The sequence below is a fragment of the Neofelis nebulosa genome, chromosome 2 (genome assembly GCF_028018385.1).
Source record: "Neofelis nebulosa isolate mNeoNeb1 chromosome 2, mNeoNeb1.pri, whole genome shotgun sequence".
NCBI classification, from domain to species: Eukaryota; Metazoa; Chordata; class Mammalia; order Carnivora; family Felidae; genus Neofelis; species Neofelis nebulosa.
Genome location: NC_080783.1, coordinates 207,709,645 through 207,733,949, shown reverse-complemented (window position 1 = coordinate 207,733,949; position 24,305 = coordinate 207,709,645). Strand labels below are relative to the sequence as shown.

At 53.1% G+C, this 24,305-nt stretch overlaps 1 protein-coding gene across 1 annotated transcript; it reads right to left on the bottom strand.

Moving 5' to 3' along the window:
* Window positions 1-12,101: 12,101 nt before the first annotated feature.
* On the bottom strand, window positions 12,102-24,305 carry PLA2G2C (phospholipase A2 group IIC). Its single transcript, XM_058718842.1, has 4 exons — window positions 24,155-24,305; window positions 21,956-22,100; window positions 20,184-20,287; window positions 12,102-12,352 (listed from the first exon to the last, which is right to left on the bottom strand). The coding sequence occupies exons 1-4, from the start codon at window positions 24,204-24,206 to the stop codon at window positions 12,186-12,188; spliced, it is 468 nt and encodes a 155-aa protein (XP_058574825.1). The 5' UTR covers window positions 24,207-24,305; the 3' UTR covers window positions 12,102-12,185.

Genomic DNA, 24,305 nt, shown 5'->3' with positions numbered 1-24,305 from the left:
CTAGCTAGTTTTGCATAATGTTAGAATATGCCCACCTAAAAACAGTGTCCAGATTTTTTTTTTAGTAGTTTGCAATCTTAAGAGTTATGCTAAATTAAATTAAGCAGCAGGTATTCATTAAATACCTAAATGATTTCTCAGCCAGATAAACCACGAAGACGTTATTTACTAAACACAAGTTTTGGCTCATATATTTTGGCTTTTTATTTTTATCTGGTATAAAGAAAATATCTTTGAGTCCATTAATAAACATGAAATGTCATACTAGAAGAAGCAAATGTTTCTAGAAATTGTAAGACGGTATATTCACAAAGTTTACTGACTTAATAGAATGTTGCTCTATAGCAAACGGTAAGCAGTTGTCTATTTCCTTGTTTTTACTGGAACTTAAGATTACTAACAGTTAAGAATTTGAATCAATATCTATAAATGACTGATAGAAATTTCTAGGAATAATAAGGGTGAAGAAAAAAACTATATAAAATATGGAAGAATGTGGGATATATTTCTGTTAAGGAAAAAGGAGAGAAATTCTCTCTTCGATGTACAAACTGTTCAGAGATTGCTTGAAAGTTGTTCTAGAATGAGAAAGAGGAAAATATAGGACAAAAACAAACAAAACAAAACAAAAAACAAAACATTTGAGTGACTACAGAAAGTTGTGGAGGGTTTGTGGAAAAGGAATTTAATGTGTGGTCAAGCTGGTTTAGATTGAACTGATTTATTTATAAGGCTTTAAAAATGAGACTCATAGTGTACAGATGCAGAATTAGAATTTGGTTTTCTTTCTTTTGAAACAACAAGGTTTTCTTGGATTATCGGTCTGATCTCTGTTAAGATACTACAGAAGATTTTTCTTCTCCTTTTAGGTAAAGCTACCTAGGACACAAAGGTTTTGTTTTATCAGAATAATTTCGTGGGCTTACACTAACCATGTCATGTTATTGATTATTGAAGAGAATATAGACTTCTCACTTTTAAAAAAGCTAGGTTTTTTTTTTTTTGTTTTGTGTTGTGTTGTTTTTACGTGGTTGACAATTTTGTCTTCCCCCAAAATCAACTCCTAAATGAAATCTTGATCTTAAACTGACCTCGAACTGGGTCCCTGGAAAATCTCCAAGGATTTGATGTTTCCCCTTGTAAAAAGACAGATGTGGAAAATAATTTGGTTTCCTTGACATGTTGAATTGTACAGCAGGCATTGTCAAATCAGAAGTGCTTTAACCAGAGTGCTTGGGTGGCTCTGTGGTTAACCATCAGACTCTTGATCTCACAGTTTATGGGATCAAGCCCCACGTCAGGCTCTGCACTAACAGCCAGAGCCTGCTTGGAATTCTCTCTCTTCCTCTCTCTCTGCCCCTTCCCTGCTCACACTCTCATGCCTGCGTTCATGCTCTTTCTCTCTCAAAATAAATAAACATTAAAAAGATATTTCAGAAATTTCATGAAGTACATGAAAATTTGTCAGTGCTTTGCTGCTTATGAGATGTCCTGGCATAACATCATCCATCATCATTCTAGTTATTATCTTCTTGTGTCCTATGGCCCACAGAAAAGTACATTCCTTTGTCAGTTAATTGCATTATAATGAACTCTCATCAGATCTTTAACAGTGGCCATTTTAAGCCTTTTGTCATTTACAGAGAGTAAGTTTTTCTCTGATGCTTTCTTGAAAGCTCACACAATCAGCTGGCAGGCAAAATCTTCATTAGTGAGAGCTCCTTCAGAAACTCCTGGAAGAGACTAGGACAGGTTTTCTGGGAAACAGGCTTCTGATGACATCGAATAACTTTTAGATCACATCACTGATCTGAGTAAGGGTTTCCAGAACTAGCGGAGAAGTTAATGAGTTCATCAAATTGTTAACACAAGATCAAGGAGAACAAGAATTAATTACATGGGACTGAATTAACCAGTGAAGGAAGATTTCAGTTTTCTCTTAGAACAGTACTGTTTTGTTTTGTTTTGTTTTTTAATGTTTTACTTTTTTAGATTTAAAGAACTCATTTCCCTCTTATTTCAAGCTATCTATAAGTCATGGCAATTTAGTGCATGGTAATTTTGCAAACAGAAACAACATGTATCTTTTCTCCCTACCTGATCCCTCGAGAATATAGAAACTCGTATTGAGTATTCTTATTTTTGTGGCAATATAATTATTTGCATAAGTTCAGTAGGAATCAGTTTCCTTATGATGGAACATCATTGGAAACTGGCTATATTCCCAAGGCCTTGGCTGGAATGTCATATTTGAGAATTAGGTGCATGAAACACAATGTAAGCAGCTAGACTTGATTTATGGAGCCAATGCTTACAAAGCTCTCCTGGAAAAACGAGCCTCGTACCTGGCTTTACAGGCTCCCAGCATTGAGGGGGGAAGGAGGGTCACTTCCTTGCCACCCAGGAATCTTGGAATATATTTGAGACCTTGAGAGGAGTGGAATTCACCCAAATCTGTAGGTATTGCCAGAAAAGTCTGGCTGTGAGTTCTTAGCTTTGCTTCCTAGCCTTGAGAAGCTTTTAAAGGTCTAGTCTGAGATTCCCTTATGAAAGATTCCAAAGCAAAGTCAAAAAGGCCTATGTGGTCAATCGCCACTCTTGCTGCCCTTGCGTGAAAACTCATGCCAAATCTAATGGGATCAGACATATTGTGTGAACAGGAATCAAAAAGAAGGGTGACTATAGTGATGGGTTTTCAATGTTTCAATGGGAAACCATGGCGCATACTCGTGGGTTATTAAATTATAGTTCTGTTCATTGCCTTTGAGTTGTTTTTACCCGCCCCCCCCCCCTTGGTGAAACTCCATTTTCCTGTCTACTTTGTTACCTACCTGTAAGCCGGGCTGGATCCTGCCAAGTACATATTCTGTCAATTTGTCTAGTTTCCTCTGAGATCTAACCACAACTCTCCAAACTGACATTTCTTGCTGACCTGGAGTCACTGAGAACTAAACCCCATGCCCAGACTGGGGTACTTATTGGGAGTAATCTAGAGAGGCCCTGTGAGCAGAGGCTGGACGCTTCCATGTTCTTCTGGAAGAAATAGGTGTGACCAGAACACTGACGAGCGCGCCATCACCAGTGACATTCCAGCCACAAACCAGGAAGTGCTTGGGATTGCCTCTGTTGTCCTCACCTCAACCATCTGAAGATGCTCCAGGTTCAGCATCTAGAAATCTCAACCAGCTGCCTTCTGGATGCAGAGATGGGGTTTCGTCTCCTCCGGCCATTTGGTTTTCTTCGATGTGCATAGAAATCTCCCTCATTTAAATGGCTGGTACTTTGCAGGGTCTAGCAAACATCCACTAAGACCAAGTCTAACAGATGGTTCTGCTGGTCACTTCCGAGCAAAGAGACTGATGAGAAACGCACTCATGCTGTTCAGAAAGGAGAATGTCTTTTCTTTCGTTGAACAGAAATGGGGACTGATCAAGACCCTCTCCTTGACCAGACCTTAGTCAGGGTCCTCTGAGACCTCTCCTCAACTTGACCTTTGGGCTTCTGAGTCCATCTCCTGCACTGCCACCATGTAGCAAGAACTCTGCTGTGTCGGGGCGCCTGGGTGGCTCAGTCGGTTAAGCGTCCGACTTCAGCTCAGGTCATGGTCTCTAAGTCCGTGGGTTCGAGCCCCATGTTGGGCTCTGTGCTGACAGCTCGGAGCCTGGAGCCTGCTTTGGATTCTGTGTCTCCCTCTCTCTCTGCCCCTACCCTGCTCATGATCTGTCTCTCTCTGTCTCAAAAATTAAAAAAAAAAAAAACTCTGCTGTGTCACTTTAGCAAGAACCCCCACCCAACCCTCAATATCTGGTCAAATTCCTCACCCTCCCCTCCACCCCCCACCCCCCTGCCCAGGTGATGTCTGGTCACCAGGCCTGCCTTCAGCAAGAACCCGTTAGGTCACTTTAGCAAGAACCCCTCCACCATCTTAACGATTCTCCATCCACTGAACCCCCAACCCCCCGACCCTGTCCTTGGCTGTACATCCCGACTTTCCTTTGTTGGCTTCAGCGGAGCCCAGCTCTATACTGAGTTCTCTTTCCCCTCATTGCGATAGTTCTTGAAGGAAGTCTGTTTTCACTTGAACTTCTCTCCAGTTCTGATTTTCCACATCAGCATCTCTGCCCAGATCTAGGTCAGAATTCTGCATTTTCCGGAAGCACTGCTCCCCCTACCCCATTCTTCAGAGCCCTCCAGGGAGGGGCTGCCGACTCTTTTTTAGACCTCGAGTGACACCTAGTGGTCATTCTAGGTCACTGCCCATGCCGCACTCCACACCCCCTGGCCCTCTGCTAAGGGACCCAGACCAGCGATGCCCAGGAGGGCACAGGGCATGCTCAGCATCACTCTGCCACCCTTTAGTGCCATCAGTGCCATCTCCCACAAAGAGCAGACTGGGGGCATCCCTGGCTCTGCCACTCACAGGCCACATGGCCCTGAGCGCATCACCTCCCAACACACACACACACACACACAGCTTCCGTTTCTCTTTCCTGTAAAATGCGGATCATGATGAAGAGCACATTGTAGGGTTTGAGGATGAAGTGAGGCCACGGATGCACCAGCACAGGGCCTGGCGTGGGGAATGGAAACTGCCAGCACTGGTGACTGGTGCCCTTGGCTGGTGGGTGAGACCAAAAGTCCTTGGGGCCAGATGGGCAAAAAGCAGTAAGTAGAAGGAAGAAGGAGCTAGTGAACATTCATGGGGGACATCCTCCCCAAAATGGAAACCTGGCCAAAGGGAAGCGGTGGCTTAGCAAGAAAATCTGGCTCCCTGTTTATGGGTGTGAGGTGGGGAGGGAGAGAGGCAGAGAGGGAGGAGGGGACAGAGGCAGTAGGAAGGTTCTGGGTAGCACTTCTAACCCCAAACCCACATCCAGGCACCTGGCACCTGCCCAGCCTTGGTCTCAGCGGGGCCTGGGAGCCGCCACCCCTGCATGCCCAGGACCGGACTGTGCATGCAGACAGGCGGCCCTTTCCTCCCCAGGGGTTGGCACAGCAGCACTGGCTGTCAGTTACCCAGCTGTGGTTTTCTAACAAGAAGCTGATGCCACCAACGGTGACAACAAGCCAAGTTCAGGACGTGGAGGCTCATAGGCGCCGGGCCCTGCCGACAGCCACACGGCTGGAACACCCACCTCTGCCTGGGCAGGCTGTCCAGGCTCTCAGGATGTCAGGGTCCAGTATGGAGAGCGGGGGTTTATTTAGCACTTACTGTATGCCAAGCACTGTGCTTAGAGCTTTGTGTGTGCTATCTCATTCAATCCTCTGAGCTACCCTGTGGGGTGGGGGCCGGTAATAGCTTTGCTTATAAAGGGAGAGGTTCAAGGTCATGCAGAGGAAGCAGGGTTTGAACCCTGACTTCGGAGCAGCATCCGGGCAGCCCCCTCCTCTTGAGAACTGGAATGGGAAATAAGAGATTTGAATCAGAAAACATGGGTTCGAGCTCCAGCCTACCTGCCCTCTTGGAAGTTCTGTTGTAGTCTGTGAAATGGGGATGAATAACTCCTGGGACCCCTCTGATGACCAGTAAGACAATGGACGAGAGGCAGGCACCTGTGACTTCGGCCCAGATCATGATCTCTCAGTTCGTGAGTTTGAGCCCTGAGTCAGGCTCTGTGCTGACAGCTCGGAGCCTGGAGCCTGCTTCGGATCCTGTGTGTGTCTCTCTCTCTGCCCCTCTCCCTGCTCACACTCTGTCTCTCTCTCTCAAAAATAAATAAACATTAAAAAAAATTTTAAATAAGACAGTGGATGAGAAAGAGCCTCTGGAAGGGGCAGATGTACCCTAATTTGGGTTTTCGATACCCTGAGAAAATCAGACCCAGAAAGAAGAGGGTCTTGTGTGAGGGTGAGGTCATCCTTCCTCCAGCTTCCTTCCAGTTCCCCAGACGGGAACTTTCTCTCCAGCCTCATGGTTCGCTGTCCCCCTCGTCTCCCCCACCCCCGGCCCCCTCCAGCTTCATGCCCGCTCTGCACTCACCTCTGCTCCCGTCCTCCCAGCACCAGCCTCCCTCCTGGCCTCTGCTCAGACCGGTCCCTCTGCCTGGAGCCCCCTCCCCTCCTCCCTGCCTTGCCCGGCTAACTCCCACTTCTGGTAGGTCCAAAGGTTTCACTGACCAGCCGGTCTGGATGGGGTGCCCCCAGGTGTGCCTGAATCTGGGCTCCCCGCCCCTCACTGTCCTCTTATCACCCGTGTGACCCCATCTGGGCTGCGAGAGCTCATTGAGGGGAAACCCCCCCTACTCCAACAGGATCCACAGTGCTCAGCCCAGTCTCCCACGCTGGATATCCGTGCATGGGATGAAAGAATGAATGAAACTGCACGACGAACCAGAACCCAGGCTTCCCTCTAGGGCAAGTACTTAACCCCTTGCAGCAGCCTCCTTGGCTACTGCTCCTCCTCTAAGTTGCTCCAGTTCTGGACTCCTTCTGGGACAAGCCTGCTGAGGGGAGCCTTCGGCTAGAGGGGAGGGGACGGAATCTGGCTGCACTGGGCTCAAGTCCCCTACTCTGGACCTGTTAGCTGTGTGGTCTTGAGACAAATTGGAGTTTTGCACAGCAGCTGCCTGAAGTTGCGTCGGGTGTTCTGTGTTCGACGGTAGCTACCCGGAGACTGCTTGGGCGGGCAGGGGGGCGCATTCTCCCCACTCAGGGTCCCGGGGCTTGGGCCATGCCCCTGCTTCGTTCTCCCAGCTAGATGTGACTCCACTTCCCAGGGAGCTCAGTAGTGCCTGACCCATCCCAGCCGGGGCACTCGCTGACCCAGAAACCCAGTCACCTGGCTTGCCACCCGGCCCGCTGCCCCCCTCTAAGACCTACAGCCACGCCCACGCGGCCATATGCCTCACTCTCCACATCTGCTCGTCCCTATGCCTTTCACAGTTTCACAGACACCCCAGGAGCGGGAATGGGGGACAGTGACTCCACAGACTCAGCCCACACGCGCACAGTGGGCCCAAAGCAGTGACAGCTTCTCCCCAGTAGGGCACGGAGCCCAACGCCTGCCCAAGGCGGAGGGTGTGTCCCCTACCCCACCTCCCTCACCGGCTGACAGCTTCACCAGACAACAACAAGAGACAGCCAGGGAAAAGCTATAGAGAGCTGTTGTAAAAATACAACTACATTCAGAGCCTGTCCCCTTCGAGGCGGGGTGCTCCCTCCAACAGGGCCAAGTGGCTAAGGGAAGGAACGTCACTGAACCCTAGCCAGCTCCACATGTGCCCTCCCTGTTGCCACCTGCCATGGTCTCAGGCATCTAGGTTGCCTGTGAGGACTCTGGGGCTCGAGATGCTTGAGCTGCCAAGGTTCATGCGGGGGGGGGGGGAGTGGTTTGGGTTGCAGAGAACGTGGGGACCCCCGTTACTCCCAGGATTGGGCCCGGACTTCTCAGGGGGACCATAAGGCTCGCCTTAGCCCAGCCCTCCCACCTCCTCACTTTCGTTGGCTCTGGAAAACCACTCCCCACATTCCACGCTCCCCACTCTGAGAGACTTGTAATTCCTTTGCATTCCACATTCTTTCTTGACCACTTGTCCCTCTCAACATAGACATCAATGATTTAAAAAAAAAAAAAAAAAGGACAAAGATTCTTGCCCTCATGAGCTTCCATTCTAGCGGGGCGGACAAACAAGCATAGGAGACTGTGTGGTGCACTGAGTAACAGAGAAGAGGACTGGAAGGGCAGGGCAAGGGAGATGAGAAATGCCAATGGGGAGTGGGAGGTATTAGACTGGGTGGTTGGCGTCAGCTGTATGAAGAAGGTAGGATTCCAGCAAAGTTGGGGGAGATAGGGAGGGAGCTGTATGGGAAGCAACTTCCAGGCAGAGGGCAGAGTCCTCGGGAGGGAGGGTGATGAGTGTGTTCAAGGAACAGCACGGAGGCCAGAGTAGTTCACGTGGTGTGGGGAGAGATTATAGGTGGTGAGTCAAGAAGTAGGGGGCGTGGGGACCTCCTGAGCACCGGGAGGACGTTGGCTCTTGGAGGGAAATGAGAAGCCACTGGAGGACGTGAGTAGGGCAGGGACATGGCCAGAGGCCAGGCTCTGTGCAGACCAGCTGCTGTGTGGAGAAGAGATCCCAGAGGCCAAGGGTGGAGGCGGAGAGAATGAGGAAGAGCATTTGCCATGGCCCAGGTAATGTTCGCCCAGACCAACATGGCAGCCGTGAAGGTGGTGGGAAGTGGTCAGATGCTAGATGTTTCCTCTCTCGTTTTATGTTTTTTTTAATGTGTGCATTTTACTAAGTATTTTATAAATACATACAGAGTCTAGGTTTATTTTGAAAGGAAAGCCAACAGATTGGATGTGGGATGTGAGATATGAGAGAAAGAATTTGACATGCAGATTTTTGGCCGGTGCGGGGCGGGGGGCTGGGGGGGCCCGAGATGGAGGAGGGGCCCCTCCGCGGAGACGGGGAAAGGCAGGTGGCAGAGGCACTCGCTTGCACGCATGTTGATTACCTGCCATCCATCTGCCCGGAGTTCCTCTTCATGTCTCGGCTTGCAGGTGAGATGTCAGACCCCCAGCGTTCCCCTGGGAAGCCTGGTCTGGCCTCCCCGGATGGTGTCCTTGCACCCCGCGCTGACCCCGTTCCAACATTCCCCAGCCTGCTTTGTGATTGTCTGTTGCCTTGTGTTCCCCTGATCTGAGAGCCACTTGGAGTCTGACGCATCTTTCTTTCTCTGCTCTTAGCACAGGGCCTGGCTTGGAGTAGGCCCTGAGAGTGTACTTGTTGATGGGTGAGTGATTGTCCTTCCAAGAGAGCAGGCTTTCCCGGTGAAAGTCAATGACATCCCTTTGCAGTCGCACCTTGCGCCTCTCAGAACTGAGTGGGGCTTGGATGCCAGCACGGGCCCATTCCCTCGATTTTAGACATTAGGAGTCAATGCCCAGGGAGAAGAAGGTAGCCTGGATCTCTCACTGGATTCCCCGTGCCCCATGCTGAAGGCAGCCTTGGCTCTCTTCCTCCTCCGTGGCACATGGCTAGATACATCTAGAGTCCTGAGCTGGCCTCTGCTGTGGCCAGAACCCCTCTAGGAGGGGAGGGGCCTGGTTTGGACCCGGCCCCACTAGTTGCACACCCGCCCTTCTGCAACCACCTCCCATTAAGTTGACCAATGCCTGTCAATCTCAAGCTCCTCTTGTTGCAATCACTACAGCACGTGCAGGGAAGGAAGGAAGGAAGGAAGGAAGGAAGGAAGGAAGGAAGGAAAGAAGGAGGGGGGGGAGGGAGGGAGGGAGGAAGGAAGGGAGGGAGGAAGGAAGGGAGGGATGAAGGGAGAAAGGAAGGAAGGAAGGGAGGGAGGAAGGAAGGAAGGGAGGGAGGAAGGAAGGGAGGAAGGAAGGGAGGGAAGGAGGGAGGAAGGAAGGGAGGGATGAAGGGAGAAAGGAAGGCAGGAAAGGAGGGAGGAAGGAAGGAAGGGAGGAGGGAGAGAGGAAGGAAGGGAGGGAGGGAGGAAGGGAAGGATGAAGGGAGGAAGGAAGGAAGGGAGGAGGGAGGGAGGAAGGGAAGAAGGAAGGAAGGAAGGAAGGAAGGCAGGGATGAAGGGAGAAAGGAAGGAAGGGAGGGAAGAAGGAAGGGAGGAAGGGAGGAGGGAGGAAGGAAGGAAGGGAAGGAGGGAGGAAGGAAGGAAGGAAGGGAGGAGGGAGGGAGGAAGGGAGGAAGGGAAGAAGGAAGGAAGGAAGGAAGGAAGGAAGGAAGGAAGGAAGGAGGGAGAGAGGAAGGGAGGGAGGGAGGGAGGGAGGGAGGGAAGGATGAAGGGGGAAAGGAAGGAAGGGAGGGAAGAAGGAAGGGAGGAAGGGAGGAGGGAGGAGGGAGGGAGGAAGGGAGGAAGGGAAGAAGGAAGGAAGGAAGGAAGGAAGGAAGGAAGGAAGGAAGAAGGGAGGAAGGAGGGAGGAAGGGAGGAAGGAAGGAAGGGAGGAGGGAGAGAGGAAGGGAGGGAGGGAGGGAGGAAGGGAAGGATGAAGGGAGAAAGGAAGGAAGGGAGGGAAGAAGGAAGGGAGGAAGGGAGGAGGGAGGAGGGAGGGAGGAAGGGAAGGAGGGAAGAAGGAAGGAAGGAAGGAAGGAAGGAAGAAGGGAGGAAGGAGGGAGGAAGGGAGGAAGGAAGGAAGGAAGGGAGGGAGGAGGGAGGGAGGAAGGGAGGAAGGGAAGAAGGAAGGAAGGAAGGAAGGAAGGAAGGAAGGAAGGAAGGGAGGAAGGGAAGAAGGAAGGAAGGAAGGGAGGGAGGAGGGAGGGAGGGAGGAAGGGAGAAAGGAAGGAAGGGAGGGAAGAAGGAAGGGAGGAAGGGAGGAGGGAGGAGGGAGGGAGGAAGGGAGGAAGGGAAGAAGGAAGGAAGGAAGGGAGGGAGGAGGGAGGGAGGGAGGGAGGGAGGGAGAAAGGAAGGAAGAGAGGAAGGGAGGAGGGAGGGAGGAAGGGAGGAAGGAAAGGCAGACGAATTTACCACTGGACTCTGCCAGCTGAGCAAAGCAGAGCCCAGGAGCCATGGCTCCCAGACCCTCTGCTGACCACCTGCCGGTAGGCTTCCCTTTCTGTCCTCACATCAGTGACAGCCTCACCCAATCCAGATTGTAAGTGTCTGGACTTGAACTTCTAAAAGCTGCTATGGCTCTCGAAGTTCTCCCCAGGATATTCAGACCTGATGTGGTTTGTTTTCTTTAAATCTCTGAATCGTTACTGCCCAGCACTGTGTCTGACACGTAGTGGGGGCTCAATAAACGTCTGTTGGATGACTGTGTGATTACAGCCCTTTGTGCGTTCGTCCTTATTATATTTGATCACAGCCTTTCTCCTCCCAGACCTACAAGGTGAGGGGCAGGGGCCACGTGCACAACGTTTTGTGGCCTCCCCGTGCAGCGCAGTGCGGAGAACCGGTCACAGTTCTCAGCGAGCCGTGAACGAAGACCGGCGAGTACTAACTGTATAACAGACCACACCACAACTGAGTGACTTAAACCGGCAGCCTTTATGCAGCTCACAGTTCTGCAATCGGCCACTTAGCCTGGGGTCAGCTGGGCGGTTGCCTTGGTTCCAGCTAGCTTCTCTCGTGGGTCATGGTCGGCAATGAGTGGGCGTGCCTGACCTTGGCTGGGTGCTTTTACACGTCTGAGGTCTGAGCTGAGACAGCCGGACTGACACTCTCGCCCCCGTCTGCCAGCGGGCCAGCCCAGGCTTGTTCTCAGCAGCGCCAGGTGTCCTGAGACCCGACCTGCTGAGGCCTGGGCTCGGGAACTGGCAGACCGACCATTCATACGTTCCACTATGTTCCGTCGACCAAAGTAACTCTCGAGGTCAGCGCAGAGTTTAGATTCAACCACTGGGAGGAGCAGACTCTACTTCCTGATGGGAAACGCCGAGCGTTCCTTTCATGAGAGGCGAGGATACAGAGAGGCATAGCCTCCAGAGAGGACAACTGTGCGGCTGATTTTGCAACCTACCACGCCACGTGGGCGTGACAAAGAACAGAATCCGCCCACGTCAGGTGACTTTGGTGTTCATTAGCATCCAAGTCTGATATCTCCAGGGCCTCCTGAACTCGGATGGAAATTTCGGGTCCCTCTGACGCACTCTTCCGAGGCCATCTTTCCCCAATTTTTTGACGTCTTCCTGGCCCCGACACCCACGTGGAGTGGATGTGGCTGTTCTCACGCTCTGTCTCTTGAGAGGTGAAAGTGGCCTTAATTTTTGCCACCGGAGGGAGTTCAGAGAGCAGAACCCAACCAAATGAGAAAAAAGTCCAAAGCATGCTTCTCGGATCCTTGGCTGGATCCCTGTTTTGCAGGGTCCCTGCTCTGCCCCCGGCTGGATCTGGGTCGTGTGCCCCTTTCCCAAGTCCGCCCTGCATCCTGATTTTGGGGTGGGGGCGGAGGGGGAGTTTAGGGCAGATCCTGGGTCCTCTGCCCTCCTGGGAATTCCCAGATGGGGGTTGGGAACGTCTCTCTACCCTGTCACCTTGCTGTACTGCTTCTTAGCACTTACTACTATCAGAAAGCGTCATTTATTTGTGTACATGTGAACGGGCAGTCTCCCTCCCTCGCGTGCCAGGGTCTTATCTTTTCCATTGCTGGTCTGCAGCCCTCTGGTGTCGAGTGACGAAGGAGTACCATTGGAGCCTGTTGGGGACAGCATGAGAAGGCTTCCCGGGAGGGTGACTCCGGAACACATGCTGACCGGCCAGGGGCCTGTGGCTGCCTAGCACTGGAGTTTACGCCTCCCACAGTGGGGCCGGGTGGAGAACTGCTTGAAGGTTTTCTCGTAGGTGGGCAGGCTCTCTCTGAAGCAGTACGCAGACTCCTTGTCACACTCGCATGCCCGCAGCCCACAGAGACAGCTGACGCCGGGACTGAGGGCACATGTACCTGCAGAGAGACAGAGAGCCACCGCGGGGGGGGGGGGGGGGGTTCCATTTGGTCCTAAGGTTGGGGAGAACAGGGGGCTTGCTACAAGGGGTCGGGGGTTGAAAATAGAAAGGGAAGAAACAGGGAGTCCTTTTCTTTCGTCCTTTCCCTGTGTCCCCAGTCACACCTGGACATGCCACGAGGACGGGAGGGAAGAGAAGCCTGGAAGGAAATGAGGAGGGCAGGGGGAGGGGGCTGCACGGAGGGGCGCCCTGAGTTAGCGCGCAGGCCAAGGGCACAGGACCCCCTCTCTCAGGACTCACTATGTCCAGCTGCTTGCTGGCCATCTCGCTCGGACGCCTTAGGCATCTCCAACTTAAGACGTTCAAAAAGGAACACTTGAAGCAGCATTCCCCCCACCCACCAACCCGGCCTTCACCCACGCTCAAAGCTCGCAGACGGCACCACCTCCCACTCGAGCCAGAAAGCGAGCAGCAGCCTGGGCTCCCCCCACCCGCCTTCCAACTTTTCACATCCAGTCCACAGCCAGCGCCGCTGATTTCTCTGTTTAAAATACTTCGCTCTCCGCCCTCTTGTCTCCACCTTCTTGGCCGCTACCCCCCTCCCCCCGTCCCTATCACCACCTTCCTCCCTAATGGGAAGAAACAAACAGGGACTTTCTTAAACTGCAGCCTGGATCAGGGCCACTCTCCTGCTTCAAGCCGCTGGGTTTCCTAGTATTTGGGGGAGGACGTCCAAATCCTCACTGGGGTCTCCAGGGCAGTCTTGCTATGATCCAGCCTCCCCAACTGGTCCGTCGCCATTGCCTTTTGCTCTGCTCCAGGCACACTGGCCACTTTGTCACAGGCCTGGCTCGGTCTTGTCCTGGGACTCTGCTCTCACCGTTCTCCTTGTCTAAAACACTTCTCACCAGGATCTCATCGCTTGAGATGAGATGCCCCCTCCTCAGACAGGCTCTCCCTGACCCCTGATCAGGACCCCCCCTCCCGCGCATCCCCGTTTATTGTCTTCATCGTGCTTTGCACAACCCGCACATCTCTTGAGTATTCACTTGCTTCCGTCTATCCCTCCTCAACGGAGTGTGAGCTCTGTGAGGCTGGGGCTTTGCCCGTCTCGTCCATCACAGTATGCCCAGCATGTGGAGCAAATGCTCCTTACGTCATAGGTGCTCAACCGACAGTCCCTGATAAGTGAATGAAGCCCCTCCGGGCCTTTGGGATTGAGTGTCTGCCCTTTGGCCGAGCTACCACTAGATGGGGATCTTTTATTTAGTTACTGGAGCTGAAGTGTGTGTGTGTGTGTGTGTGTGTGTGTGTGTGTGGTTGTGGCTTCCCCTTTCTAGAGAACTGCACCCCAGTTCCCTGTTTACAGGGAGAGTGGTTTGGCTGCAGCATGCACAGAGTGCTCCCTATGAGCTTCTGGTGATGGCAGTGGTGCATCCGGGAAGAAGAGCCCTTTGAAGTTGGATCCAGTGCTGACTGTCCTCTGTTTGTTTGCCTTTCTCCCTCCAAAGTCCAACTCCTGCAGCAAGCTGTCCTCCCACGTCTCCCTGGAGACTTGATTTCTCAAGGCACGTCGACACCCACCCCACGCTTCAGCTGCGCCCTCCACTCACCCACTGGAAATGGGCCAGGAATGCTCGCGCCCCTGGCTCTGGGCTCCCGCCGCTCCCACCCTCCCTGACACCTGGGTCACCTTTGCCCTCGTGTTCCCCCTTTCCATCTGTGAGCATCCTCCAGGATCCTCCAGGCCCCAGCTCCCCCGGGAGCCCCTCCCAAGCCACGCCCCATCCCCTCTGGGTCTCTCGCCTCTACTGCCTCGCGCATGCCCCTTGCTTCCCTCCCAGGTGGCCGCTACAGTCTGCAGGGGCCAAGGGTCCGCCACTTGGTCTCGTGGCTGGTGTTCTCAGGGTGCAGGGCCCTGCCCCCTTCAGCCTGGCTCTCCTCCGGAAAGGGCCTGGCACCCTGTGCTGTCACTCACCCAGGCACTGTCTTTCTGGAAGCCTGAATTGAGACACCTTTCTCACTCTGCCTTGGCCTCCTGGTTATCTCTGTCTTCTGTTCCTCTCTTCTTCTTTACCGTCTCACTTCTCCACACCTCCTTTGTCTTTTCACTCACTTTCCCGTCCCTTTCTCACTTTGTCCTGTCCTTGCCGATGCACGGAGTAGGACCCTCTCCTGACGTGAGTGTGACCTCTGATGCTCCCCTGGGCCCCAGGCCTGCTGGAACTGATCCCGAGCAGGGGTCGACGGCATGGACTCTCATTCCTGGGGCATCCCACAGCCGTGGCAGGACCAGGCCTGTTAAGACCCGGAAGGAGAGGCAGCCCCAAGGCGAGAAATGCCCTGTTTGCAAGCCATCTTTTCAAAAGACAAACCCGAATCTGTTCCTGCATCTTCTAGTTTGCTAGCAGGGAAACTGAGGCAGGAGAGAGGAACATGGCTTCAGGGCATTCTTTCTCATTCCACGACAGACTCCCATAAATAGGATGAAGCAGGACGCTCCACATCGCTGCCCTCCGTGAACTCAGCTTCCTGCCGAGGCCGCCACCTGCCTGCGTCCCAGGCCTCCTCCCTGCTCTCCAAATTCTCTCCCTGAGTCTCTGGTTCGATCTCAGGGCCTTCAATACCGATCACAGTGCCGATGACTCTCGGGTTCTCATCCCAGCCCAGTGTCCCCCCTGAGCTCAATACTCCAATGTGCTCGGGTCCACCCGACTTCCCTCACTGGTGGGTGTCTGATTCGCATCTTGAACTCCTTGCTGTGTTCTCACAGCTGTTTCTTCCCCATTTGCAGAAGCTCAATACACGACACTTTACATGTGGCTGCCCGGCCCAGAACCTTGGATTTGGTCTCTTTTTCCTTCCCACCCCACATCCAGCCCATCAGCAGGCCTTGACAATTTACCTCCGTGACACCCAGCATCTGACACTTCTCCCCTCCACTTTACTATCTGTGGTAGCTTCTCCCCGGTGCTCCTGAAGCAGCTCACTGACACCGCCCACCTTTCCTCCCTTGCTCCCCAACCACCCCGGACAGTGGTCCGAGTGATCTTTCTAGAGCAACATTAGAGCTATCATTTCCCGCTTCAAATGCTCTGACAGCCTCCCCTGCCACTGGAGGAGGCGGTGAGCTCCTTCCCTGTCTGCCCCTCCCCCAAGCCCCACGAAGGAACCCGTTCCCCTGTGCGACACCAGCCCCGGCCGTCTGCTGCCTCTGCTCCTGCCACACTAGCCAAAGGCCACCTGGAGTAGCCAGCCTTCCCTCCTTCTGTTGTCATCATTCTGTAGCCTGTCACCTTCTCATAGCACTGGTCAACACCTGAGTGTACTTTACTTCTGAATATTTTGTGAGCTGGACTCCTCCCAGAAGGCAGGCTCTTTCTGCCCAGGGAGTTTGTGTTTTCATCGTACGTCTTCAGCTCTGAACACTCAATGAACACTCCATCGCTATGTGCTACAGCTTGCCTGCCTGGACGCTCACGGTCTGTGGGTCAGGGAAAGGGTCCCCGTCCCAGGACCCGGGACGCCCGGTTCTTGGGCCAGACCCACCACCTGTGTGTGCTTTAGAACCTCAGGCAAGTTGTGTGTCCCCAAGCCTGTGTCCTCCGCTTTCAAATCAGGAAACAGATACTTATGTTAACTATCTCATGAGGTTTTCATTCATTCACTCATCAAACCGATAGATCCTGAGTTCTTAACATGTGCCTGGCTTTTGGCTAGGACCTGGGGGTACAGGTCTGAGCAAGCAGACCCCACATCACTTAGCTCCAAGGGCGTCCCTCTCTATGGGTTCCAGTGAGGATGAGTGCCCCCCCCCACAGGACAGGCTTGTTCCTTGCTCTCCGGAACTCACATTTGGGTTGGCGGGAGAGGGGAAGCCTAAGTAAACAAGGTAATTTCAGGTGGAGACCAATGCTAGGAGAGGAAAAGGGGTGATGTGTCAGGGATGGAAGTGTTGTGAGGGATCAATTCAGCAGTGATGGAGAAAGATCTTTGCAAACTGCAAATTCCAGTGGTTCTCATGTTCACCTTCCCTCTTTGGCAGAGGGAGAAGGGCGGAGGCTCCGACATGCCTCTGGCTGGAACCTGGCTGGCCTCCCACGGCCCCTGCACAAGCCACACAAGCATGTGTGGGTGGAGGAGGGGGCGCCTCCGTGGGCTAATCTTAAAGTCCCTTGCAAATTCCAAGTGCTTATGTAAGCCCAGTCAAAGGAGGGATAATGACCTCCCTGGTTGCCTGAGGGCAGCCTTCCCCACCTGGCAAATTGGCCCCAGGGCTTGGGTTCCAGGCCTTTCTCTGCACGGATCTTCCGGTGACATTTAAAGACACGGACAGGCCAAGTTGTTTTTCTCCTTTCCCCTTCCCTGCTCACCAACTACATCCCAGATCAGCCCTTGGTTGCTAGGCAACCCGGGACCAGGCTCCGGTACAGGATTTCAGAACTTGGAGGCTGGGGGGAGGGGAGGGGCGTTAACCCTTGCAAGGCAGCTCTTTGAACTGCAGCGTAACCCGGAGTGGGGGGAGAGCTTTTCTTCTCTAGGGAGTTAATGACGTTAGCGCAAGGGGATGCAGGTGCAGAGGAAATGCTTCAGAGCAACCTCCTAACAGTGATGAAGAAAATCCCAGTGCTTTTCCACCAAAGCGAAGGGGAAAAGAAAACTTTGATGCAAAAAGAAGTCTCAGCTTCTAAAAGGAAAGGCACTACCTAAGCACCTGCTATGGGTCAGCCCCTTCAGCGGGGTTACTTTAGCAACCTTAGGAAGGGCAGACTCTTATCCCCATTTTACAGATGAGGAGACTGAGGCCCAGGGTGGTTGTGTAATTACCCAGCTAGAAGGAGTGCAGCTGGGGTTCAGACCCAGCTCTGCCAGACCCCGAAGTATGTGCTCTCTCTGGGCCTCTTAGCGGGGTCCATAACGCTAGAACAGAAAGATCTGGGGTGTTATAGATGAGCCGAGACCATCTGCCTTTCTCTGCCCCCTCACGAGCATGCTGCCCACAGGACAACAAGACTTGCATCTGTGTGAGCCCTCCAACCAAGTGTGTCCCCGCCGCCACCCTCCTGGCAGCCCCATGCCGCTGGGGAGGGCAGTGTAAGGCAGGGACGCTGGTTCTGGGAGCAGACGGCCTAGGTCGGGATCGTGACTCTTCTTTTCCTGGCTGCATGACCTCGGCCATCTCCGCTAACCTCTCTGAGCCTCAGGGTCCTTCCTGATAATCATGCCCACCCCAGGGGTGTATCACAGGGGTCCAAGGTGCGGTATGTAATGCACATGTCACAGATGCTCAGAGACCGCAGCTGCTGCTATTATACCTATTTCATGGATAAAGAAACTGAGGCCCAGAAAACTCAGGCCAAGCAGTGTGTTCCAGAGCACTGGAAAGGCTCCAGACACATGCGTGTTAATGTTGCCTGTTACTTGGATCACACTCTTGCCCTCTCTGGGCCTTAGTCTCCCTGTCACTACCATAAGGTGTGGGTCTAGAGGGTCTCTAAGGGCGCTTTCAGCTCTGGAGCGTTCCAGGAGAGCAGGACCCAAGGCTGCCTTGCTCTGCGCCCGGCCCCCACACAGCGCTGGCCTTGGAGGGGCACCCAGCAGGCGCTCAAGCAATGCTGGGCAAGTAAGTGAATGTACCTGTGTCTGGTTTGTGGGCTCAGCACGTATCAGCAGCAGACCCGGGATCAGAACCCAGATCACTCAGCTCCCGGCCCCACTCTTGGGAGCAGGGGCTTGGCAAGGCGGGGTGGGGAGGACAGCGGGTCGACCTGGCACTCACCGGCTGGGTCAGCTGAGGCGGGGGATACTGATGTCCCCCCATCCCACCCCAGTGCTAACTCCCTAAGCGGGGCTCTGGACTGCGGGGGCCCTGCTCAAGCTTCAGGAGCCGCTAACTGCCTGGCGGCATCTCTGGAAAGCACAGCCCAGACCCTAAACTTCCCAGCCCAGTGCCCAGTCCCTGCCCACACCGCCTACCGCGGCCCAGCATGTGCCAAGCAGATGTTCCTGTGTGCCACCTCGGGGGAAGGGGCTCCGGGCTCTCCCCCAGGTCACTCTTCTCTGTCTCCTGGGCTCCCAGGCTGCGGCTCTGGCCTCACGGGGGAGGGGGAAGAGAGGTGCTAAAGAAGATGCTCAAAAAAAAAAAAGAACGCAGCAGCAGCAGGTGCAAAGGGCTGAGGCTTCCTCCAGGGCTGCGACCACAGCGCGCACAGGCTGCACCTGCTGAAAATCCACTTGCCTCCTCAGGGCATCTTTTCCCTTCTTTCCTGGTATTTGCACTTTATGGGGGCATCAGAAGACAGAGCTCCTCAAATGTCTTTCCTTTAAAAGGGAGAACTTTTCAACCACTTTAAGATAACACTTGACATGACAGATATTATGATCAAGACGAAAAGAGATGAGAAGGAACCATATGAAAGCAGGACCATGTGCCAGGCTGAGAAGAGTCAGGGGCACCTTTTCTGTGTGTGCCCCCCTACAGCCAATGGCCAGGCTTGTCCCGCCCCCAATCCCACCAAGTGGGGCCCAGAGGGGTGGGGAGAGGTGGTCAGAAACTCTGTCCCTCCCTCCGAGGGCATCGTGAGCCAAAGCAAACAACACTTCCGGGGCAATCTCCTCCAGCCCCCTCTCCTTGCCCCTCCAACTAGGTCCTGATCCTGTCCCATCTCCTGTACGTGGCCTTGGAGACCTCCCAGAAGAGACACTGCTTTAGGTGTGAGCACAGTCGTGGCCAGAGAGCTCCAACACAGAAGTCTCCTTGAGCTCATGCTGGAAAGAGGGTTCTCCCCATCAACAGTGTGTCTGGGGCCAGAGGCTGTGAAGGCTGAGAAACAGACCAGGCTGTATCTGGCCTCAGATGGCAGGGATCTGAGCCACCAGCAGCCTCCCATGGCTCAGGTCTCACCACTGGACCAGGGAGGCCGTGTAGCTGTATTGCTCGGTCAATCTGGGTGTGTCCTGAGCTGGGGCCCTGGGTGGGGCGGGGGGGGGGGGCGGTGCTGGGGAGCCCTAGGGTCTAGGCGCTGAGCACCCTCTCTAAGGGGGAGATGAAGGGAAGGGAGGTGGTGGTTCCCTGACCTCGGGAGGAGACTTCAACACACAGCTGAGCACGAATACACACGGGGAGGAAAGCGGTTCATGCAACTCCACAAGGCGGGGTAGGAGGCCAGTCGCCCTAAGGGGCACTCAAACCACTGGTTCCACCAGAATGAACGGCATTCGCGAGAAGGCTACAGCCCAGTGACTTCAAATGGGCTTGCTCTTCAAACTTGCCCTACACAAACCCCACACCCCGGTAGCCCCAGAACATGCCCCGGGATATTAGGGGCCACGCCCCACATGCGGGACACTCGGTACTTGCCCACGCTTGTCCTTTGCTCTCCTCCCTGAATGGCCTCAACGACATGTGAGTTCTCTTCCCCGTCCCCCTCCTATTTACTTTTGTGTCCCCCATGGCACCTACTAGCGCTTGGCGTGGAGTCGCCCTTAACAAATATTTGTTCAACTGAAAGACAGCCGAGCTGCTTTGTTAACACATGACAGACATAAGGAGGAATGTTCTCAACAGCAACGGTTGCCAGGCGAAGCTGCAAGATTCCATGTCGTCTCAAGTCAGCCACTATTTATTGAGCAGGTACTATACCCCAGGCACCATGCTCCATGCTCCCAGAGGATGCTGGACGGGAGAGACCAGAGACCAAGCAAAGACTCCCGAGAAGCTTTGACTCCTAGAATGGTCACTTTTTGTCTCAAAGCACTCTTCTGCCGGGAGGCCCACATTAGGAAAGGCCCAGGTTCAAAGCCATTTCCCTACAGAGAGGGCTACTCACAGGCCACAGACCCATTGGCGATGTGGAACTGGTAGCTGTTCAGCACAGGCTGGCAGCCGAATCGCTTCAGCTTCTCATAGCAGCAGTCATGTGCCAGGCAGCATCTGGGGGCCAGAGCAGAGGAGAGGTGAGGGGCTTCCCTGGTGGGTGGGCCCTGGGGAATCAGCGGGAAGACCATAGGTGGAAACCGGAAAGGACTCCCCCGCCTCCTCCCCTGCGTGAGAAGGCATTGAAGGGTAAGGAGGTAAGTTCCTGAAAATATTAAAACTACAAAAATAACCACTAACATCTAGTGAGCTCTTTCTGGCACCTTCTGCTATCCCATTAGCTCCTCAGTGTAACCCTGTGAAGGGTGATCATTGTCCCCATTTCATAGAGGAGGTGACAGAATTCCAAGAGGGGAATTTCCCAAAACTGTACAGCTGGCAAATGATAGACACGGGGCTCAAACCTAGGTCCGTGTGGCTCAGTCATTCATGTAATGACTTTTTCCTGAGCATCTACCATGTGCCAAGCTCTGTGACAGTCCCTGAGGAGACAGGTGTCAGCAAAAACACCCATAACTCTTTAGTACTTGTTCTCACCGTGCTGAGAGCGGCCGGGGACAGGAAGGGAGAATATCCACAAAGAGAAAACAGCTCGGCATGCCTCAACCAGAGCATGAGGGGCGGGAAAGCAGAGACCGGGGACTGGATTCTAAGACACAGAAAAGAAGATGCTCTGGGCCAGACGCTTCGGTCCTTCCTCTCACCATCCCCACCTGCAAGTGGGCTCTCTGCTGTTTGTCGTCGTTGTCTAACGGTGGTAAAATTCTCTCCAGCCTTTGCTCTCGGAAGGGGAGGCACAGAGTGTCAAAGAGCCGGGACTTTGAACCAGGCAAGTTCTTGTTCAAATCCTGACCTAGCCACTCAGGGGCTGCTGTGTCTTCGGCTTTGCCACGTTGGTTTAGTGGGTGCTCACAGTCGCCATCTGTAGGATGCAGACGTTCACACTGCCTTGGCCACTGGATGCAAGGCTTAAAGGTAGGCCCTGTGTGCGAATCACCAATCCCCGTGCTCGGCCCTTGATGGGCACTTCATCGGTGTCAGTGCCCCAGCAGGGCTCTGGGGTCCCTCCAGCTGGACTATTCCATGCCCGGCCTGGAGGACTCAAGCTCCAGGAGCGACATTTGAGGCCCCGCTGCAGGGACGTATTTATCCACGTGGGGTTGAAAGCGGCAAGAAACACCTCACTTCTTACTTCTTCAGACGCACAACGTGCAAACTATCCTGGTTCCTGTCTCCCCGTACCCTCTCCAGGTCACCCCAACCTCTGCTTTTTCTTGGGGCTCGCGCTCCCCACTCCCACGCCGAGGAGTAGGCCTGGCAGCCACGTTGGGCCATGTGGCCTCGCCCAGATGGACAACTTTTGCAAACTGGGCCACTGGGATTCTCTCTCCCCGAATGTGGAATTAGGCCCGGGAGACAGCAGGGCAGTCTTGCTGTGCTCTAAGCCTAAAAAACTGGGTTGCTGAGAGAAGACCATGTTTGCTGTGACGTCTGAGAACTGAAAACGTTTCTGGAGCTCTGGGCAGGACTGACTAGATAATTTTCGAGGTCTGGTGCAAAACGGGAATCCAGGGCACGTTGTTCAGACACGAGGATTTCAAGATGGCGGCTACAGGACAGCCGACCATCCATGGGCTTCTGTTACTTACAACACAAGCGTCCTAACCTCCTGCCTCCTTTCGGGCACCGCTCTCAGTGCAAATCCAATGAGCTCTTTGGACTCACCTGTCAGTGTCATCCACGGGGGTCCCTTTGCCCCCAAGGCCACAGTAGCAGCCATATCCGTAATATGAGAAGAAGGCGCTCCGCCCCGTGATGTACTTGACCATCCTCTGAAACTGCCAGAAGCTGCTGTGGGCAGGGGCCATCACTGGAGGGCAGGAAGTAAGAAAGAAGGCGGGGTGCAGTGAGAACAATACCGGTAACTAGAGGGCTTGCATCTGGGACCTCAGGAGACCCCCAAACATGCTGCCTGAGCATGGCTGGGATCACCAGCCCCTGTCGTGGGGAAGACAATCTGGCTGGAACACTGTGTCCCATGGCCAGTTTCTTGTAGTCCGGGATGAGAACCCAGCTTCCACGATGTTCAGGACAATACTGTCAACTAGGTCTTCCCCGCACCCCCCACCCCCAGCAGAAAAAACCAAACAAACCCCAAATCCACCACGCTAGACAGAAACACCCTTAGGTCTAATGCAACATTAACGGGAAAAGTTCAAAGCTAGAGACGCCAGTTTCTCCAAATATCATCAGGCATTTACAATCTCGCAGGAGAAACAAAATACTTGAGAGGCAGAAAAGATGCCCTCAGTCTATTTTTTTTTTAATGGCAAATACACATGGACCCAGCAATTTTTTGCTTCTACAGAATGTTTACAAAAGTGGGGAAAGAATATATATATTCTGGGGGATGTTTGCTGCAGCGCGTCCCCTGTGGTATGAAAAAAATTGAACACCACCTACATATCCACTGACGGGGGAGATGTCTTGAAAACATCTACTTTTAATAGCAATATCTCCGGGCAGTGAGATTGAGGAAGTAGGCGGAGAAAAAGATAGGCACTGTTTATATACTTTTATGCTGTCTTTTTTTTTTTTTTATAATGAGCATGTATTACTTTTGTATTAAAATGTTCAAAATGTGTGTGTGGAAAAGCCTAGAAGGTTGTATATCAAACTCTTAAGAGTGGTTAGTTACATCTGGGTGTAGGAGAAGGACTGGAGTCTGGGAGGGATGCGATGTGGCTTTTTTTTAAATGTTTATTTACTTTTGAGAGGGAAGGAGGGGCGGGGTGGGGGACAGAGGATCCGAAGCGGGTTCTGAACTGACAGCAGTGAGCCGGATGCAGGGCTCGAACTTGAGAACCGTGAGATCATGACCTGAGCCAAAGCTGGACACTTAACTAACTGAGCCGCCTAGGCGCCCCAAGAAGTGGCTTCATCTTGGTATTCTACACTCACTCATTTTACTTCTTAATTACCTGCATATATTAATTTTGCCATACAATAACATAAAAACGTGAACTTGGAGAAAACGGAGATGGAGACGCAGGGTTTTGGGAAGCGTTCACAGGAGACTTCCTGTGGTTTTGTTGTCCCAAAGCAGAAGCACTGCGGAGGGGGTAGGAAGCTCCTGTGGTCAGGGGTGCCTCAGCCGCTGATGGGGTGGGGGACACCAAGGAGGGAACTGGTTCTCCCTGCGTGGGCCCCCCCCACCCCCCACCATGGTCTTGAAAACAGCAAATTCCACCACTGACTGAGGGAAAATGGGAACTCCATTTTTGACATCTTTCGACTTAGGGACCCGAAAGCTACACTGTTGAAGCAGCGAAACGGATTTGGAGACATCTCTACTAATCAAACTAACCAGAGCAGAGTCAAAGAATTTTCCAACAACTGTTCCCAACACTGTTTCCTGTGAAGCCCTTTTTCACTTTGCGGAGTTGTGTTATCTGATCTCCTGGTAGCAATGACCTATAATCACCCATGATTCCATAAGTCACCACAAGAGAGCCTTTCTGATGAGAACTAATTGTCCCTAAACTAGCTAGATACAGGTCTGTGTTTTTGTTCTGGCATCTACAAGACTTTAAATAAAGGCAACTGGCATCCAAAGGAAAATAAAAAAGGGTCCCGGAGGGGGCGTGTGGTAAAACAGTAGTCAAAGGCCCTTTTCCAAGCAAATAGTTAGCAACCTTTGATTTTCTAGAAGTTTTGTGAGGTCCTAAGGCTGGGACCACCCCCTTTTGTAGAAGAAACAGAAGCAGAAGGAGTTTGGTGGGAACCTATCCCGCTCCTGAGTCTCTTCTGAATGACACCTGATTTCCCCTCACCCGATGCCACCTCAGGAGGGACCACCCCAAGACACAGACACCCAGACACGAGGACAGCACCCCGGAGCTCTCCCATTTCCTTACTACTTACGGCAGGAGGCAAAGACCACGAGAACCCCAATGGCCTTCATTCCCGAGGACATCTGGGGGTCGGAGGCACCACAGTCACACCTTCCTCTGCTCACGAGGAGTTTGCCAGATGAACTCCTGAACGTGACCAAGAAGAGGGGAGACCATGTGGG